The 20498-nt window shown below is 36.5% G+C and overlaps 3 protein-coding genes across 6 annotated transcripts; 1 reads left to right on the top strand and 2 right to left on the bottom strand.

The window, feature by feature from the left end:
• Nucleotides 1-136: 136 nt before the first annotated feature.
• me31B (ATP-dependent RNA helicase me31b) lies at nt 137-10315 on the bottom strand. Of its 3 annotated transcripts, none has more exons than XM_033467667.2 (8): nt 10037-10315; nt 8675-8843; nt 7724-7930; nt 7468-7639; nt 7066-7216; nt 6778-6973; nt 6493-6663; nt 137-5815 (listed from the first exon to the last, which is right to left on the bottom strand). In XM_033467667.2, the coding sequence occupies exons 2-8, from the start codon at nt 8813-8815 to the stop codon at nt 5519-5521; spliced, it is 1335 nt and encodes a 444-aa protein (XP_033323558.1). In that variant the 5' UTR covers nt 8816-8843; nt 10037-10315; the 3' UTR covers nt 137-5518. The 3 variants fall into 3 exon arrangements, with proteins under 3 accessions (XP_033323558.1, XP_033323560.1, XP_033323559.1); XM_033467669.2 differs by lacking the exon at nt 10037-10315 and adding an exon at nt 9843-9981; XM_033467668.2 differs by lacking the exon at nt 10037-10315 and adding an exon at nt 9038-9155.
• A 544-nt stretch (nt 10316-10859) lies between these two features.
• Nucleotides 10860-13066, bottom strand: LOC117218945 (uncharacterized). Its single transcript, XM_033467710.2, has 3 exons — nt 12670-13066; nt 11724-12387; nt 10860-11210 (listed from the first exon to the last, which is right to left on the bottom strand). The coding sequence occupies exons 1-3, from the start codon at nt 12728-12730 to the stop codon at nt 11045-11047; spliced, it is 891 nt and encodes a 296-aa protein (XP_033323601.2). The 5' UTR covers nt 12731-13066; the 3' UTR covers nt 10860-11044.
• A 1040-nt stretch (nt 13067-14106) lies between these two features.
• On the top strand, nt 14107-20394 carry LOC117218946 (Putative vitellogenin receptor yl). 2 transcript variants are annotated; one of them, XM_033467711.2, is made up of 20 exons: nt 14107-14238; nt 14572-14638; nt 14733-14857; nt 15151-15288; nt 15653-15758; nt 16180-16329; nt 16422-16538; nt 16620-16745; nt 16918-17133; nt 17257-17428; nt 17562-17763; nt 17836-18027; nt 18211-18331; nt 18406-18546; nt 18756-19011; nt 19105-19307; nt 19391-19543; nt 19628-19755; nt 19836-19960; nt 20046-20394. In XM_033467711.2, exons 2-20 carry the CDS (start codon nt 14575-14577, stop codon nt 20299-20301), a joined length of 2991 nt encoding a protein of 996 aa, XP_033323602.2. In that variant the 5' UTR covers nt 14107-14238; nt 14572-14574; the 3' UTR covers nt 20302-20394. The 2 variants fall into 2 exon arrangements, with proteins under 2 accessions (XP_033323602.2, XP_033323603.2); XM_033467712.2 differs by having other exon boundaries at nt 14107-14242.
• Nucleotides 20395-20498: the final 104 nt, after the last annotated feature.

Here is a 20498-nt window from a genome sequence, read left to right as displayed (position 1 = left end):
ATGGACCGTCGGCGGTGTTGTTTATGTACATTAGTCTGCTAGTTTCTCGTTTACCTTAGTGACTATCGATAAATGGTTAGTGCGTGGCAATGGCCCGTTAACAGGTTCCAAGGAAAGAGAAATAATATTCAAGGTGTACTGAACCGGAAATTTTATTAAGGACCAAATTTGTTTTTGCTGTGTTGTTCCTTTCGAAAACAAATTCATGGACATGCGTTTCCAATTACATCGGGGCGGGGGGGTAGAGGGGGGGAGGCGCGGGGTCTGTGCTTTGAGAAATGAAAAGCAAATAAAAAAGATTCTCTCTTTCGTAATACGGGCACAAACCTATTCTTTCATAATCGACAAATAAACATACTTTTGTTCCTGTAGTAATAGACAATATCTCGAAATATATCGTTTTCGCACGCGTCAAAATTTTCTTCATTCTTCGAACGTAACAAACATAAAAATATTCGGTTTCACAGAAGTACATAAAAAGTTTACGATTACAAAAAAGGTTCGATCGACATTTACAATCATTACAGAGATCCTCTTACTATGAATATCCCATGCAAGTCGCGAGCGATACTGCACAAATGTTTCTTTCTTTTTTAATGCACAGCACTCTCATCGCTTCGAATGATCTGCAAGAACTTAACGTGTAGAATAATACCGTCTAATAAAACATCAAAAACAGGTGCACAGTAATTTACGACTTGCATTTACACGAATTCATAATCGAATTTTTTTGGTTGTCAGAGAAAAAATTGATTTCTGTTCGAACGTATCGCAAAAAAGGCTCGGTCGCCTCGTTTCGTTAGCACGAAAAAGGGTGTGTGTTTGTGATTCCTATCGTACCGTCTGCGTGGAACAATTAGCTTATTTTATGTGGAAGTAAAATAGTACTTTTGGAAATGAATTTCAAGAACGATTAAAAGTTTGCAGTGACGGTACTTTTTGTATGTGAAATTATTTCTTTGTTTTTTTGTGTTTTTTTCTTCTTTTTTAAAATTTATTTCTCGCGACTGTCGGAGATCTTTTTCCGACACCACGAACGAGCTGCTTATCATTGAAAAAGGTTTTGAAATTGTTAATTGCGAGTCCAATCGTCCTGTTCTTTACTGTTAAAACATATTGCCTTATATACGTGTATGCAGCTCGTCGCGCTGTACCGATGTCAGCGCGTATAGTGGCGAAGGTATAATGCAGCTGTTAACCGAATGTCGTCAGCCTCGCAAAAGATGTTGTCACCTTCACCGTATGCGAATTGTTTGCATTAAAAACTTTTTAATGCGACCCTTCGTAGGTGTTCGCGAAGGATTCTCCTTGTACATTCCACATCCAGATGTTAACACAACGCTTCCCAAAATTGCACTTTTATATCATAAAGGTGCTCTCACAAATCGTTTCCACATCAAGGGTATTCTCGTCTCCAAGATGAGGCACAGGAACTTCACTTGGAAATATATATGTATCTATGCGACAGACATGAGGGAACGCTTTCAAGATTTTCATGAACAAAATCACTCCTAGATCGTTTCTGTCACCGTTTCTTCGCCGCTGCCAAAATTATGCACGTGTATACATATATGTACCGCGAGAATTTAACTTCAACGTACAACATGGAGAATGATGTAACCTTAAGGTTAAAATTACTCTCGTCGGTATCAACCATAGAACGAAACAAACATATATATTTATATACATGTAGGATGTATCAAAACACGCATCCACCGATCACGAAGCATGAACGTTCCTCCCACTGAACATGTTGCCCGTTAATCATGTTGCGGAAATCATGAAGCAGCAAATGCTTCGGTACTCGTACAGGACAATGTTCTGCGTCGGTATACCGAACCAACTCGTTTCGCGAAGAAAACGATCGAGTTACAAAGATTATTGCAGTCGGAGAACAAGGTTCGATCGGACAACTGTTCGCAGCACGGTGTTCCGTTACTTCCGCGTGCGAAATTCCGATCTGAAATTGCTGTTTACACGCTTTAATACATCCTACGTACGTAAACCCTTCAGTCTATGCGCATAGCATTGCATTCAGCAACTTTTATCGCCCAACTTCTACTAGAAATTTATAATTTTATCTCGCACTCATACCATTCTTTGAAAAGAGTCAAGACGAATATAATAACGACACTTTCGTGATACTATTTCGAACATCTCAAACGTGTGCATTCATGTACAGATGTTTGATTTGTCAGCGTTCGGCTGTAACAACGACGAACGAACGCGTTTAGAGAGTGTGTGTGTGTGTGTGTGTATGTGTGTGTGTCGAAGATGCTTCATGGGGTAACCAAAGAGCACGCGATGATCGGGAATGATTAAAGAGACGCATTTTGTGTGAAAATTTGTTCAAGCTTTATGATCTTTTCGTCGACACCTTCTTGACTCTTTTAAAGACTGATTAAAATATACTTCACAAAATAGATTCCACGTCGGATCTAATGGTATTTCCAATGACAATTCAGTAAGACCAAGAGAGTATTACCGCCCTAGTCTACACAACTTCGTCAAAAGAACCATAATAACTTTCACAAACATACAACACAAAAGCAAAATTTTGCGGTGAATATGCGAAAGAGTATATAGTTTTTCTGTGTGTTTCCTTTTTTTTGTTTTTGTTTAATGGTAGACACATCCGAAATACCGTTGGATTCGTTGAATTATCCGTTTCTTTTCCTTTCCGTGTCGAAAACATAATCAAGGTCAAATTAGAGAAGAAATGAATATAATGTTACATTAGAATGGAATCGTATGCGAATCATCATACACTTTATCAAACATCTCCGATCGATGAAAAATAAAGAGCCACAAACCAAATGCTAAGCAGTGTTTTCTCTTCTCTAAACTGTTATAATAAATACAACGCTTAGGTAATTACTTCGTTAGATCACTGCCAATTTTTTCGTTAACTGTTTTTTTTTTCATTACAATCCATCCCACTTTAGAATATTTACATCCCATTGTGAAAAAAGAATGTTTCGTGTACCATTGATCTTTTTCCTTCTTCTCCGTTAGTAATTCATTTTTCCTTCTATCACTTCGAAGCATCATCATCGCCTGATCCTCGCAACAATAAGATGCGTGATTGTGTTACGATCAGTTTATCGAGACTTTCCCACATCGACATCGATTTTCTCGATCACACTCGTGTCTCAAGCCGACAAAAATGTTCAAATCGATCAACGTCGTTCACACCTCTGCGTGTGTAGCGGACACACTTCCCATTAATCAAACATCGTATGTATCAAATTATGATTTGCGTGAGCACTTAAAAGAAAGACGGTTTCCAATGCTTTTAATATTATAATAATACTACATCACAACATCGATGCTCGGACGATGACAACGAGAGAGGTACTCTCCTAACGTCAGTGATTAATAATTGTATAGCATATCACATTCTCGCGTGTAGAATAAGAATCGTTAACATGTTTTGTGCGGCAGATGTGTATTACCCGGTGTATGTATAAATATAATTTTTCAATTTCATGGCGGGTAACGAAACGAAGAAGAAAACAACTCCTCGTTTTATCCCTGATATGCATATACAAGTCAGTTATATAGAACTCTCGTATAAAGTATTCCGGGGATCACCGATATTCGGTTCTCCGCTTCCTGACTGTATCGAATACTGTACCGTTGCCTGTACGAAACATTCAATTAGAAATTAAAAAATTGACAAGTCAGCAAGCTTTACATGCATCACACGGTGCTAAGACGTTAATTCCAATAATGTCCGATATTTCTTCTCCGCGTGTAAAATGTATTTAAAGTATGCATATAAAAATTCGTTCGATTTAACTCGATGAATTTTTTTTGTTCTGTAGCAAAATTTCAAATGCTTACACCTTCTGCTCCAGCGGTCAATCATTTTTATCATAAGACGTCCCTTCTGTTGCCATCGATCGCCAAAGCAAAATATCCGTCAAAGCCGATATTACAAGACTAAGAGCATTCTAAACCGCTTTTCGACGCTCCCATTAATATTTCTCGTTGAAATTTTTTCGCTTCAAGTAAGAAATATTTTTACTATTGCCTATTAATGTATACGCATTTCGTTCCATAAACCTAAGTTGTCTTGGCTGGTGGTGTACTTTTGTTTGTTTTACGGAATACATGAACAATAATACGATAGAAATCTAATCGAAAGTAATGTCTTAAACGCCTGTTACAGTTTTTTGTATTTTGTACAATTAACATGTACACAGATATCAAAATGATAAACCAAGTGTAAAAAGGGATTCCATGATAATAATAGCTCTAGCATATCATGTTTTTGCAGTTAACTCATCTGTCACACAAAATGGTATACTACGATATAATTGTGAATGGTTCTCTTTAATATTACCAGATTATTATTATTATTATTATTATTATTATTATCAGACACAAACCGTGCTCCTAGAGTAATAAAAGATTCTTGCTTGGCAATTTTATTACTCGCACACTCGTTTGATGCATCAATTTTGTAGGAGGTAAGATGTAAACATTTAATGGAAATTGATTGAACATTGAATCCCTAATATTGATGATAACCACCAGCCAGTTATTTATACAAAATAATTATATAAAACTAGTCAATTTTACAATCTCTGACGCTCAATCACGATTTCGTAAAAAAATTACGATCAAGTTAAAAAAAAACGTTTAGGTTACCGCTTTACAGAAACAAAAGATAAGCTTGCTCTTTTGAAAAGTGATTTGAATTTCAGAGTTGTACGACAGCATTGACAAGGTAGCAAAATCAAGCCATAATCAAATATTAAGATCAATACAATATTTAGAATTTGTGGTATATTTAAGGAAAATTTATATGTGCTTATGGAGATGCAAAAGTAATGGGCATATGGATTACAGAATATTTGGGTACTCGTAAACAGCGTTCAAGTATGAATTTTCTTTCACTCTGCTGTTTTCTTTTCCTGAAAATCACACATGCCATCACAATTTCCCTTAAAGAACAAAAGATCTTGGAAGTATGAAGCCGTTGTATAAAAATTTACTATTAAAATGATGGATACTTTTCATGTAATATTTACAGTTGTGGTAAAATGTTTATGATTATTATGTTACCCATGTACTTGTTTACATATTGTGCTCTTGATAATGGCTTGACTCTGACGCACTTTAGATTATGTACATTTATATGTATTTATGTACAAAGAATGACTCGCACCGGCATTCGCATCATCATATCATTCACTGAGTTCACTGTTTCGTATTCAGTATATGCCTTATTTACAAGTAATTCATGTTTCCGCTGCTTACTATGTTAATTGAAATTTCCAATTTTTTTTCTATATAGACCACTTTTTTTTTTATCTAAATGTTCATAGCACTGTTTCGTCTTTATACACTGTTAAACACACCAGACAATTCATTCCAAACTAAAGTAACATTTCACTCTGTGAGTTCAAAGCATAGCAGTGTATGCCTTATATGTACGAGTCACAATCACCATTTTACACTTTAAACTCTTTGAGCGCATGTAAAACTTCATAATGATGACGTATCGAAACTACTTGGACACATTACCCTCTTCCATACTGTTATTGTCTTCTGGTCTTGCTACATACAAATTTGGATCTATTACCTTTGGGATAGGTTTGATTTCTGTTCCAAGTTCTTGTTCGATACGATGAAGATTAAAACGGTCCTCGTATGTGATTAGGTTAATTGCTATACCTAAATGACCGAATCGCCCTGATCGACCAATACGATGCAAGTATGTCTCTGCCATTTTTGGAAAGTCAAAATTGATTACGACGTTCACAGCTTGTACGTCAATACCACGTGTGAAGAGATCGCTGCTCACCTGTAGATACGTGATACTCATATACATATATTTTCGCGTCCAAACTTATTTCTTCTTTTAAATGTTATTAAGCTTAACTCTAAAACTCATGACACTGCAGCTATCACGAAAATTCCTAAATAAGGAATTCCTCAAACCCACATTTTTCATTTTACATTTATACTACATTTTTTTGCTTGAATTTAATCTCATTTATATGATTTTTCTAATCCTACACAACGTAACTGACATTTCAGATATTTATTAAGTACTTTATGCCTGCATAAATTCTAGTTTTAGAACAATATATACCTACAATATTTTCTTTTACTCTCTGGTATTGTTATCTATCTCACAAACTGATATTTAGAAACCTATTAGCGATATTGACTTGTAATGATGTCGAGCATAATTCCTAACTAAATCAAATAATTGTTTGTTTAAGACGTTTTGGTAAATCTTTATTATTTTCTAAACCAAAATTTAAGTAGGATAGACTATGATTTTGAATAACGATGGATGCAGCTTTGTTGTTGAGCTGCTGTTTTCGTACATTAATTAAATTTTAATAAAAACATTAAAATAAAAACACACGTTATGATAACTTTTAAATAGGTATTAAGAGAATAGAAAATATCAGAATGAAACGTGTGACATCTATTAGAAGCATGATTTTATGCTATTGTATTATCACTTACCAAGTTTCTGCATAGCCCAGCTCGGAAATCATGAAACACGCGATTTCGGTGTGCCTGCGCCATTTTCGCGTGTATATAATAACAGCAGTAACCAAGATCTGTTATCTTTTTCGCCAGTAATTCAACACGTTGCGTCGAATTGCAGAATATTATACTTTGCGTTATTTGCAACTAGAACAAATTAAAAAAAAAAAAAAGTGGTTAATCCATGCGGTATAAAAATAGATTCTGTAGATGTCAGTTTCAAGTTGAGGATGATACAACAACAGATACAACAAATCTTACCTTGGAAAACAGCGTATTAAGGCAATGAACTTTTTGTCGTTCTTGTACAAAGGCGTAATATTGTGTTACACCTTTCAATGTGAGTTCCTCCATTAAATTAATCTCATATGGATCTCTTAAGTGTTTTTCCATGAATTGTTTCACCGTTAAGGGAAATGTGGCTGAATACAGCAATATCTGACGTTCATGTGGTAATCTAAATATTAAAAACGAAAACAATTAATTAGTCTCCATGTTTTATGAACGTGATGTAGAACAACAAACTGGGCAAACAGAGCCAAAATTTACCTAGAAATCACATGATCCAACATTCCTTTAAAATCTTGCGATAGAAGCTTGTCCGCTTCATCCAAAACTAGAATTTTACAATGACCCATGTGTGCAACATTCTTGTCCATAAGATCAAGAATTCTTCCCGGCGTTGCAATTATTACTTGCACTATAAATGCACCGAAACATTTGACTATTAATTGAAATTACAATCTCTCATATGGAAATAATGGTAGCACAGTTATAAAGTGACCGTTTATAGAACAATAAGATTATTGTACGTAATTAACTTCATATCAAGATAAATAGATATCAATATACTAAATGTTGATAACAAATTAATATAACGAGAAACATGTTAGAAATAGAACATAATTTTCATACTATAAACAATATTAATCGTAATAAATCAATGCAAACCTTTCTGATAAATCCTCATAATGTCATCCCGTAAGATTGTTCCTCCAGTAGTTACCATTACTTTGATATCCATATGTTTTGCCAGTTCAATACAGATTTGTGATGTCTGAAGAGCTAACTCTCTAGTGGGTACAATCACCAATGCTTGGATCACATCTTTTCGTGGATCCACCTGAGAGGCCATAGTTGTTAAAGAATATTAACAAAAGAAAAAGAAAAATAGAAAACATATTTAAAAATTTAATAATGTACATACCTGTTCTAGCACTGGAATTGAGTAGGCCCCAGTTTTACCAGTCCCATTCTTTGCACGAGCCAAGATATCCTTACCAGACAATGCAATGGGAATACTGGCTTCTTGAATGGGAGAAGGCTTTTCCCAACCTTTTTCAAAGATTCCCATCAGTAATTCTCGCTTTAGGCAAAACTCCTCAAATTCATTGCCACGAGTATCAGTAACATCCTACAATATATTGAAACTTTTAGTTCTTTGTGTGTTGCATAAGCCATCTCTAAATTGCATTAGATTTCCTACTTAGACTTTTTTTATAGGTCAATGTTTATACTGAAAAGATGAAACAGTTACCAAATTTAAAAATAATTAAAGCTGCAGCAATGGTTTAACACAACAAAGTTGTGTATTTTTTAAGAAACAATTCGGCTGCACAAGCAAATTTTAAATATTTCTTTTTGCTCAAGTAATATATTAAAAATAGCACTTTTTCATTAATTTTTCTATTCAAATGTTAATCCACTCTCCTGTGTATTTAGGTATATACTTTTCAGATACAAATATACAGGAACATAAAATTAACAGTTGCATACACTTTTTAACAAAAGTGCTTCTTTTTAATGTATTATTTAAACAAAGATATCCAAAATTGTTTTTACAGCTGAACTTCTTGTTAAATATACAACTTGATCAGTTAAACTATCTCTGTAATTTTAATAGTTTAAGATATTTGGTTAAATATAGTTCTAATCCCAAATTTGGCTTTTGTCCTTTCAATACAAAATACTTAATGAATAATGAAAGGTATATCTGTTTAATATTTTTTCAAGAAGTACTTCCTCCTAAAACTTTATTAACATTTGCCAAAATATATTTATAACAAACTTTTACAATAAATGTGGCTCTAATAAGGCAAGTTATTTTAAGGATAATAGTTCAAAATATTGAACTTAATAAATAAAACATTCAACTTACACTAGTTTTAATTCGTTTGTCCTTTGGTGGAATTTTTAATTTGGCTTTCCAACCTACATCGTCCATTTTGTCTATATCCGATTTGGGTGTCAAACCGGAATTTAAGACATGATTGGAATTTATGTGTGCTTCTGTCATCATTTTGAAAGTGATGAAATATTTTTATTTCCTAAAAATAAGTCATTATTTGTAAATAGATTATAAATGTTCATGGAATTATCCAGATATCGCTTTAACTGCTACTTAATATTTTATAATTTCACATATTCTTCACATCACCAAATAATTTTATCACGCTATTTTTTTCTTTTTACAAATCTTGAATTATATCTATTATATTTAGAAATATTATACGATATTTACCCAGTAAATCAAAGAAATTAGAAACTTAAATGTGCAAGTATCGCGTACAAGTTACACAGCTTATCGACTAATAAGACAAAAGGCAAACAGCAAACTCAAGTGACCTACTGGAAAGACCACAAGAGGATGTAAACATTATTTCTTCTCTCATTGGAGCTGTACTAGTTTTTATGTGTTATACCTTAGATGGGTACATATATAGGAATTCTTGTTATTATTCGTTACAGAAGTTGCTCATAAAAAATTTGAATTGTGGAAAGCCTTTGGACTCAATAATTAACCATATGTATGTGTATATGTATATGTGTGTATATATGTATACATATATATATATATATATATTACACATGGTGTAATATATTAGTGTCTACAATGCACACGTTTAAATTTGTAACGAAATCTGACTATCGCAATAACGTTTGTTTGAACAATACACGGTATTTAAATCAATAAAACAATTACCCCATACTGTAACAGTTATAAAACATTTCGCAATCTTTACGTAATTTCTTGTTAATATTGGAAACCGTTACATCCGATTATTTTTCAAATAAACAAAATCCGAGAACGGAATTTAAGCACGTTGCATTCGTACGTGAAAAAATTTACAACTACCAGGAAAATTCACACAAGCTACAACATATTCAATTTGGTATATGTATGTATCGGGAAACGCACAATATTCCAATTTCGTAGTAGTATCAATCACGATAGAATTATACGATACACTTTCGAGAAGTTAACGACGCTCCGTAATGGAACATCAATTTCCAGACTTTGGATCATTACTATCAGACATACTTACACCAGATGAAAAACGGAGCAGCGAAGTTTTTACTTTACTCGCGGAGAGTTTTCGACTGTGCAAAGTTAATTCACGACACCGTGGAATCGAACGGCTTTCTCGGAATAAATTAACGGCAGAGAAAGATGCGCAAGATTATTATAAATGCATAATCACTCGTTTATCGAGGTATCCACAACTACGAAGCTACTTACCTTGAAATGGATGGATATCGATGCTGAGCTGAGCACTCGATTAGGAAACAACACGCCAAAATGGCCGTTCCAATGTCAAGTTTTCTTTGCAGTGCTTAACCGCCGTATTTCTTTTACGAAGCACTAACACGGATTAATAGCTCGGAAAGTGTATCGCGTAACACGCGGCACTATATAACGTTCTTTTCCGTTTGTAATATGCGATTAACGCACTGCGTCAAATGCGAGCGATAATTATTCTTCGTTGAACGTACACGACATGCGCCATGAAAGAATAAAAACACTCAGACCAGAAACCGTTACATCGTCGCGCGCACTCTGTGGATAATAACGACCAATTGCGTGGCACGGCTTTAAGGCGCATTCTCAAACCACCGTGCTCCGCATTGTCCAAACAAGCATTACACACGTACGTACGTTGACCGTTACATCGATATTTCGAATTAAAATAATCAATATTTAACGGTGAAACGAGAATAAAATGGAATCTTTTTAAGAACAACAAAATTAATTACCGGTTTGAGCAACAATCGTATTCCTTGAACACAAGTCCTACTTTTTGAACACGTGTCTCGTGATCGAAATTCTGCTTGGATGGCATCACGTAAACCGTATTGGGGAGATCTTACGAAAATTATTTAACGTACACACTTTTCAAATTTAATACTATATAATCGATAATTTAAACATTCTTCTCCTCTACGATTTTTTCGCAACAAGAAAACACTTATTTTAAACTTGGATCGGATACATTTGATAATTAATGGACTATGAATTTTTCACATTTCTGACAAATACGTTTAGAAAAATAGTCTTTTATACGTTTGATACACAATATCCATAGAATTTTATTAGAACAACAACGTAATAACAATATGTATTCAAATTTTATAATATTGATTAACAAATATATTATATTACACCCTCCTATAGATGGAGGGTACACATGTATATGGAGCGTTTCTATCGTATAAAATCTGTATATATTAGAGAAGTAAAATTCACAGTTTAGGTGCAGTTTTGCTCTCTTCTTTGAGATATCCTATATTTTCTACACGCTTCGGGACAATGTCGTTCTAGATATCGTCTTTGGGAGAATGCTTTAAAACACTCTCCGCATCGCCATTGCCATTGATGGTGATTTCGTGTTCTTTGATGCGCACGTAAATTCGATCTAGAAAATGTACATATAAAATACTGTAATAAAATGAAATATTCGTTTAGCACAAATGTATTATTTTATAATCGAAGTAATTATATTAATAAATAATTAAATAATTATATTAAATATTATATAATTTATTATTAATTATTATTATTATTATTATATTATATTAAATATTAATAAATAATAAAATTACCAGTCACAAATTGACTCGACGATATATCTAATCTACTATTGGCTGATAAAGTCGATCTATAATTACGAACTATAATAATAAACGATAATAGTATAGAATAATTCTTTCGTAGCTGACTAATCGATTTAATTATTTTCTACGATTCAAGAACTTTGCTGATAAAAATAAATCGATAAAAAATTAATCAATAATTACAAACCGTTTCTCTTGTAACAACTATACAATCGATCAAGATATTGATCCAGAATTTGCTAATTAAATATTCTAACAATGGAAACGACAGATGATAAAGGAAGGATTGAGTAAAAAAAGAAAGTGGTAAGTACCGATCGGCAAATGATTTATGGCACATCGGACACTCGAAGGGTCTTTCGCCAGTGTGGAGGCGCAGATGACCCTTCAGCACCCACGGACGATCGAAACTTTTCCGGCAAAATGGGCAATAGTGCATGGTTTTATTTCGTTTCCAATTCGGAGTGCTCTCGACCCCGGCGGTCTTCCCGTTGTCGAAGTACTGGTTCTGAGAAAGATCGATCGGCTTCTTGCTCGGTGTCAAATACAACGCTTTCGGCTCCGCCTGACCTTCGGCTCCGTTGAACGTCTCGTTCAAATCCACCGCTACTTTGATTCGATTTTCGGGCACATTGATCGGATACTCTAATTTTTTCGCCGCCGAGGACAACGGTGTCTGCATTCTTTCCAGGCCCTGCTCGCCGATCGTGCACGGGATCCTCCGGTCGGTATCGATCACGGTGGGCTGCAACGATTTCTCGATCTCCGAAAAATTCGTGCTTCTCAACTCGCCGCTACTCGACGATTCTTTGTTCCGAATCACGTTGTTCTCTATGTTTCCTCTGTTGTAGCTGTACCGTGTTACGATCGGCAGGCTCGAGGATGTCCAAATATTATTAGATTTCGCCGGATTGTCTTTGGTCTGGTGTTTTCGTTTTGTATCGATCGACGACGGCGGAATCCATGGAATTTCGGTCTCTGTGTGTACACGGAATATGTAAAAATGTTTCCTTTTCTCCCGTTTCCCATAGTATTTTACGCGGCGCTGCTCGATAATGAATCAATCGTTCCGAAACGCTCGCCGCAAGACGAATTCCACGTTCGAGATTTAATACGATTCACGCGTGCAACAATAACGGGACCGAGTTGCAGCTCGTACGATACTTTTCCATAACCATGCAACGATCTCACTGTCGTTACTTTGGCGCACTGTGCCACACGTTCGAGAAAGAATAAACGGTAATTTTGTGGGCGGCTTACCTTCTGCGGGATTATCGGTTTTCCTGTATCTTCTCATGGATTTGATCAAGCAACGGGGCATGGTTTTACGGAGGCGAATTAACACGGGGCTCGGGTAGAAACAACGAAAAGTAATTAAGTGCTTGCTCGTTACAAATGCGTTGGTGCAAACCACTGTCACACGCAATCAACAGGCATTTGTTTCATCCGTTGGCCAGTGCCGTAATCCTTGAAAAATCACCCGTCGTAACGATCTCTCTTTCGAACTGTTGTATTTAATAATCGTTATAGATGCATATTTACGGTAGCGATGATTTATATACAAATTTCATGGAATTTTTGAAATAATTACAATTTCTATTGCCCAACGATTAAACGTATTTTGTAGAATTATTCGTATATTGCTACATATTTATTGGCTATTTAATGGCAATTCGAATAATAATTGTAATAATATACTTTACGAATTCTCTCATTGATTTTCGGACAGTTTCATAAGAGTCGAACGAATTTGAGTTTAACATACTAGAAGATGACTTGGTCGAATATATTTATACATCGTTTGTATACATACATTTCTTATGACATACCTACTTGTACGCGACGTATATACAACTGCTAATATTGGCCGAATTAAAGCCAATTAATAAATTAGCTTCAATTTACACATTTAGCACATTTCAAAGTAACAATTGAAATACAAATATTACTAATTTCAATCCTTCATCTTTTATTGTTTGTAAACCGTAGAAGCGAGACGATATTGTACGGAAATCATTTATCCTTAAAATGTAATTTTATCGTTAGCGGAAACAACATATTCGAGAACACGTTGATCCTACGATGCCAAGAAGTTTGTTCTATGTCGAATCATTTTGTTTTTTCATATAATATGATATTTTTATGATATATTTATATGATATTTATATTATTATATTATATTTATATTATTATTATATATATTTATATATATATATATATATATATATATATATATATATATATATACATATATGATGATATATATATTTATATGATATTTTTTTCATTAATATGATATGAATATTCTTGTACGACGTTCGTCATTAAACTTGACAGCAATCGGTTCAACTGATCGAATATAGACGTTATAGGAACTATCTTTGTTTGGAAATGGCCTGATCTGAATAAACTTCCATTTGCTGTAACATTGAAAATCGATAGGACGGTGAGAATGAAATAAATAAACCGTCTTCGTGAATGAATAACAAAAATGATCGAAGCAAATACATTCGCGGAAAATGAACGACAAAATATTTTCTGATTATATGTAGCGTAACAAATTTATATGCTGTGACTACATGCTGTTACACGAACGATATAGAATCTCGATCGGTATCTGTATCATACTGTCGGGCGAACTACCGTGTTTACGTATATTCATGGAGACAACGTCTTCTATAATTTGGCTGCCATCCCTGTATCAACCTTTAGTATTTCGGAAACAGTCATAGCAGTACAATCACGGATCTAACAACTTCCATACAGCTCCAACATTCGAAGTACTTCTGAGACACAGATACATTAATTTATATGGTGTAAAATATCTTCGTAAGTATGTACCATTGATTAACACGTTTACCGTTATCTAACAAAGAACAAATTGTTCTAGATTATTTATCGTTCTTATACATCCTCCTTCTACGTTAATTTCAAAGCTTTCGTGTAACGGAAATCGTATCGTAATATTTTTTTTTACAAGCAATTCACAATACGCAATTCACAGTTTTTGCGCTGCCGGATAAATATAACGATTAACTTTCATCTAAATATCATAAATTAAAATGGCCGACTCGGTGCTGTGATTATGGAATCTTTTGCAATATTTAGACAACTGTATATCATAAAATGATAAATATAAATAACAGAGTGGATTTGTTACAGATCATGTGTCGCCATTTCTTCGCTATTCTTTTTCTAAACATCGCGTTCGATCGTATCGATTCTACAGGTAATTCGTTCGATTATATTCCGCTTAATTTTATGCACAAGTTTACCGCTGCTACCATTGTTATTCTTATTTGTTTTTATTTTCGACATTTAAGCGACACGTTGCGACGAACCAGAATTTTTCCGGTGCGATACGAAATGTATGTCGTCCATATTTCTTTGCGACGGAGAAATCGATTGTATCGATGGATCCGACGAGAACAATTGCAATGGTATCATGGTGAGTGTTTTGCATTATAAACTATTGGATTTGAGATATAAGTTATTTCGAAACGCTGTGCAGCTCTTAAAAGCTTCCCGAACACCGATTCTACTCCCACGATATCACGGTGATCATTATTTAACGCGTATCGACGCAATAATGCACGTTCACCGATCGAAACGAAAATACTAAATGTGTTAATCAAATTGCTGAGTTTCTCAATTAATTAATCATACGCGTAACTAAATGGAGTCAACATAAAATTATTGCGATATATTCGATTTCATGTTTTTTTTAATTTTTTCCATTAGCCTGTCTTTTCTGCGGTCAAATGTGCTACGGATGAATTTCAATGTGCCAACAAATCTTGCATATCGATCGAAAAATTCTGCGATTCGAGACCGGATTGCGCCGACGGAAGCGATGAATACGCAAATTGCGTAAAAGAGGTAATTTCTTCGAGTCCTCGTATTGGATCTTTTATCGAGGACGATCTAAAAAATGATTCGAGAAGCTTCCTACTATTATTACACGCGATTTAAATGTTTAATGCGTCGATTGCCATGTGGAAATGTCGGATATAAACTTGTCACACAGGGACCGTTCATTTAAGCCTTTTACAATTTTATGAATCCTAATGAAATTCTAGATCTATTTTAGATCCGGCAGATCCTAATGGAATTTAAAAATGAATTTTTAAACAAGAACGAAGAATCGCGCCACTTACGTTACTTTTAGTCAGATCTAGATAATGCGGTACGACGAAGAGTCGTGTACATTCCATTGATCGTAAAATAATTCTTTTGGAAACAGGTGAAATGCGATAAATTTCTATGCAACGATGGACATTGCATAAGAAACGAATGGGTCTGCGATGGTGTACCAGATTGTCCTGACACCAGCGACGAACACAATTGTGGTGAATTTCACGACAGTACTATGTGTAATTATAATAGACCGTGGATTTTGTGCGCTTACGACAAAAATGAATTGAACAAATATAAAATTGTAAGCTCGTTGGAAGAACTTGTGGATATCGTTACATTATATTTTCAACTTATTATAATTATATTAAAGGCAAGAAGACATTTTCAATTAATTCGAGCTTCCTACAATTAATTGAAACGATTTTTATTTTGCATAAAGATCCGCCGTCTTTATTAACTAATTATCACCCAAATGCTAAGAAAGCGGTCTTGACCGCAATCTCATTTTCGGTGTCGGTGGCTATTTAGCGAGCGATAACTAACTAGGAAGCGCACTGAATTCTCCAGTCTGAATGCTACTATAAATGCACGAAGACCCGCGGTCGAATTATTGCTTTTATTTATTTTTCGTAGAAAGCAAACCGGTACCAATCGATAAATGTACCAACGCGTTCGATCGGTACTTGTGCGAAAATCGGAGGTGTATTTCTTTAAATGCAACTTGCAACGAAGAAGACGACTGCGGCGATGGTTCGGACGAAAGCGTCGACGATTGTAGAACCGGTGATTGTTCATACTTTTTTTTTTTGATAATTATTTAACGCGTCCTGCGACAAGTTGAAACAAGTTTGACAGCGATTAAATTGAATTTCCAGCTGATTCGATTTGTAATAACGAGGTCGAATGCGAACACCATTGTAGAAGGACACCTCTAGGCGCCCAATGTTCGTGTCGGCCAGGTTACAAATTAATCGACAATCGCACATGCGCAGGTAAACGATTATTAGTTGAGAAAAAGTAGACACGCGTGTATACAATAATTGCGTTCACAATTTTCACCATTCGCTTCGCAGATGTAAACGAGTGCGAAACTTATGGTATATGCGATCAACTATGCACCAATACTCCTGGATCTTACTTATGTTCCTGCCAACATAATTACATTCTCGGTAACGATAACAGAACTTGCAAGGCCGAAGGTATGGAAACGATCTTATATACGTATAACTTTTAAGTCGGAAAAGATAATTTCCGATTAGGTCCTGGGGCAATCGTAACTATTATTTCGGATATTACCGGTTCCTGCGTTATTTATAAACATTGTTTATAAACGATATCATCGTAATCTAGATTACGATTTACTCTGCACAGGTGGCGAAGCTTTGATCGTATATTCGGTGGAGTCTGAAATCCGTGGTTTGTATCTCGATTCGAAGGTACACTTTCTGCTGAAAGAGAATTTGGAAAATGCAGCTGCAGTCTCCTTGGACGCCGATTGCATATATTGGTCCGATATTAAAAATGGGAAGGAGGCGATATTTCGGAGTTTCGAGGGTGAACTTGAACCGGAAGTCGTCGTAACTTTCGGTAATTAACATAAATCCGAGCTAATTTAACCGACGTTGTTCGACGAGAAATGGAACGTTCGTTCGGACAGCACGAACGTGCAGATATTAAATTAAGACTTCTTTTATGTTCGACGCTGTCAAGGCCTAAATAGGCCCGAAGCTATTGCAGTCGATTGGATAACAGGCAACCTATATTTCACTGATAGCCATCTCATGCATATCGGAGCTTGTAACAACAACGGTACCTATTGTACCGTCGTGATCGAAGAAACAAGCGATAAACCAAGAGGCTTGGCTCTCTTACCACCGAGTGGGTAAGAATTGTACATCGAGTACCATACTCTGTGAACTTCTTCTAAATTCTAAATCGAAGCGACCTCGATACCGTGCGAAATTCTATTCTCGCATCGCGACATAAACGCGTATTGTAATTTTTGTTGTTGTCAGTATTATGTACTGGACGGAATGGAGCGTGAACTCGCGTATATCAATGGCGAGCATGGACGGAAAGAACAACAGTCTGCTGGTCTCGGAAAATTTAGTATGTCCGAATAGTTTGGCTATCGACAACGTAAATGGCAGACTGTATTGGATGGACGGTAAATTGAAATTAATCGAATCGATTCGCCTGGACGGCTCCGATCGCAGGGTACGGGCGATGCTTGATAACGATAGCGCAATTTTGACGATACGATAATATTCGAGGTTCGTAATTTTGCAGATCGTGCTGCAAGCTGTAGGAAAAACGCCTTTCTCGCTAGCAGTTTTCGAAAACAAGCTCTATTGGAGCGACAGAGCATCTGGAACCGTACGATCCTGCGATAAATTCACTGGCAAAGATTGGAAAACTGTAATAAACGCGTCCAGTGCAGTTTATGGAATAGATATATATCATTCTGTTCTAAAACCCAACGTGAGTTCTATGTATAGTAAATTCTCCCCAATTTTTCCTCGGTTTGTACACAAAAACGAGGAGGCGCGATTATTCGAGTCTCGCGGCTCGTTTTTATTAGTCGTCGATAATCGTATCTCCTCTTCCCAAATTGTCATATCGTAATTTGTACTTGCGACTTCGTTTCTAATGTCTGTACAACAGATTTCGAATCCGTGCGAATCGAATGCTTGCTCGGAACTGTGCCTATTGAATCCAGAACACGAATATACGTGCGCTTGCACGTTGGACAAAGAACTCGACCCGGATCAGCACACGTGTCGCGGTAAGTCGTACCATTGAACTAATTGGAAACGATACGATTCGTTCTCGAAACAAAAACAACAATGAAAATTTTAGCGGTCAACGAACAGATGCGCCTGATCGTCGCAGCAGGAGATACGTTTCTGGGCCATCGAATTGAATCATTAGGAAAACCTAAAGTGACCTCGAATGTCGTATCGAAAAATATCACTTTGGCTGCGTACAATCCTCTTACCGGTAAGTACGACTAGCAATTACGATAAATTCTCCCTAATTCCCCTTCAGCTTGTAAACAAAAATGGACAATTCTTCTCTTCCCAAATTGTCCACGTTTGCTTACGAGCTGAAGGGAAATTAGGGAGAATTTATCGTAATTGCTGTATTCTCGGAGTAACAACGCGTTATCTCCGAACAGTTCCAAGCTGTTGATTAAAAAATTTGTGCAGATGGTTTGCTCGTGGTCGCGAACGATCGGTTCACGGATATTTTTGAATTGAACACGAGTACTGGCGCGCTGGAAGCCATAACGTCCATCGAGAACGTGGCATTGGGCGGAATGGATTTCGACTACGTCGGGAATAATATATACATGTCGGATACAAGTCGCAGGATGATCGTGATTTACAATTTAAACACCAACGAGAAAACGGTTCTGTTCTTCGAAGAAGAGCCGCACGCCATCGCTCTCGTTCCAGAAGAAGGGTAATCGATCGACTATGGCATCGAAAAAATTCATTTAACCGAGTACATTACAGAGTTCATTCTCATCACCGAGCGATACCGACATTTATATAGGATCATGTTCGTTGTCTTCCGCGTGGATGGCTCGTATCGCATAGATTTAATGAAGATTCATGGAATCGGTCCCAGGACTCCGATCGAAGGAGCGAAAACGCGATTGCTTGGACCGACGGTGGCATTGTGTTATCACAGAGGCACGAAACGTTTATTTTGGAGCGATCAGGGCACAGGTCGTATCGGTAGCACGACGACGAAGGGTTGGTAATCTTTTTCCGTTCGAAACAGAATTCGATGGAACCGATTCAAGCGTTAATTCGGCGATTCGGCTCTCTGTTCGAAGGTTTCGAGACGCGCATCTTCCGCGATGGGTTAGCAGAACCTGTAAGCCTCGCTGTCGTCGGTAATTACGTGTTCTGGTCGCAGTACAAGTCGGCGGAACTGTTCTGGACCAGTATGATCGACACGGAACAGCACCGGAAGAGTATCGCGTCGCGTAAGTTGCATTCGAGGATGCTGGGGCAGAAACGAAATTACCGTCAGCGGTGACATTGGCATTAGCATCGGCATTTTCTTTCAGATCTGCCAAAAAGTTTCGAAAGATCTCGGCTGATAAGTTTGGCCGCGGCGCACGAGAATGATCACGAATGTCGCAGAAATAACGGCAACTGTTCTCACGTGTGCCTGGTCTCCGATCTTCGTTCGCACGTAAGTCCGATTCGTGCTATCGGATTAGATTAAACAAAGTCGGCTACAGTCTTTTCATGCCGGTTTTCACAAATTTGCAGATTTGTGCATGCCCGCCAGGCGCGATGCTGCTGGAGGACGATCGAACGTGCGCTCCCGAAACCTCGTGTTGGCCCAACGAAATGAAATGCCGGCAACACGATGTGTGCATAAAATTGCATCAAAGGTGCGAGAATTTGGGTATTTTAAAACAAATATATAAATATTTTTCTAGTCGTCGACGATCGGTAATTATAAATATACCGTTCCAGATGCGACGGCGTAAAAGATTGTCCGAACGGCGACGACGAGTCGGACGTGTGCGACGAATTTCATTTATCGAAATGCGTTGGGGACGGTCAATTCCGATGCAAAAGCGGGGAATGCATAAGCGAAGCGTCTCGCTGTAATTCACGCTTCGAATGCCGAGATATGTCCGACGAGGAAGGTTGTCAAATAAAACGAAACGACTGTAGTAAATTCGAAGCTACGCTTAAAAAGATCGCTGATCTTCTTAGAACAATGTAACACTGGCTGTGCACGTATTGTATATACGAGGAAGAATGCAATGTAAATTTGGCGAATAATAAAAAGGCTGTTTTAACGACGATAGAAATAAAACCGATCTCATTTAATCGTCTCAAACGTTCTGAGAGGTTACCGAGCAAAGCGTCGAATCGAAGGCGTTTAATTATAGAAACGATTAATACCCGTGCAACGAAGGT

The sequence above is a fragment of the Megalopta genalis genome, chromosome 3 (genome assembly GCF_051020955.1).
Source record: "Megalopta genalis isolate 19385.01 chromosome 3, iyMegGena1_principal, whole genome shotgun sequence".
Lineage (NCBI taxonomy): Eukaryota > Metazoa > Arthropoda > Insecta > Hymenoptera > Halictidae > Megalopta > Megalopta genalis.
Note: the sequence above shows the minus strand (reverse complement) of the source record. Positions and strands in the feature narration are given on the sequence as shown.

Coding starts and splice junctions, on each gene's coding strand:
- me31B (XM_033467667.2), bottom strand. CDS start 8,815: ATGATGACAGAAGCACACATAAATTCCAATCATGTCTTAAATTCCGGT. Junction 6,664..6,777: donor TTAATACGCTGTTTTCCAAG/GTAAGATTTGTT, acceptor AATTTGTTCTAG/TTGCAAATAACGCAAAGTAT. Junction 5,816..6,492: donor CTGGGCTATGCAGAAACTTG/GTAAGTGATAAT, acceptor ACGTATCTACAG/GTGAGCAGCGATCTCTTCAC.
- LOC117218945 (XM_033467710.2), bottom strand. CDS start 12,730: ATGCCCCGTTGCTTGATCAAATCCATGAGAAGATACAGGAAAACCGAT. Junction 12,388..12,669: donor AACCGATAATCCCGCAGAAG/GTAAGCCGCCCA, acceptor GTGTACACACAG/AGACCGAAATTCCATGGATT. Junction 11,211..11,723: donor CATAAATCATTTGCCGATCG/GTACTTACCACT, acceptor TACATTTTCTAG/ATCGAATTTACGTGCGCATC.
- LOC117218946 (XM_033467711.2), top strand. CDS start 14,575: ATGTGTCGCCATTTCTTCGCTATTCTTTTTCTAAACATCGCGTTCGAT. Junction 14,858..15,150: donor ACAATTGCAATGGTATCATG/GTGAGTGTTTTG, acceptor TTTTTCCATTAG/CCTGTCTTTTCTGCGGTCAA. Junction 16,539..16,619: donor CGACAATCGCACATGCGCAG/GTAAACGATTAT, acceptor TTCGCTTCGCAG/ATGTAAACGAGTGCGAAACT.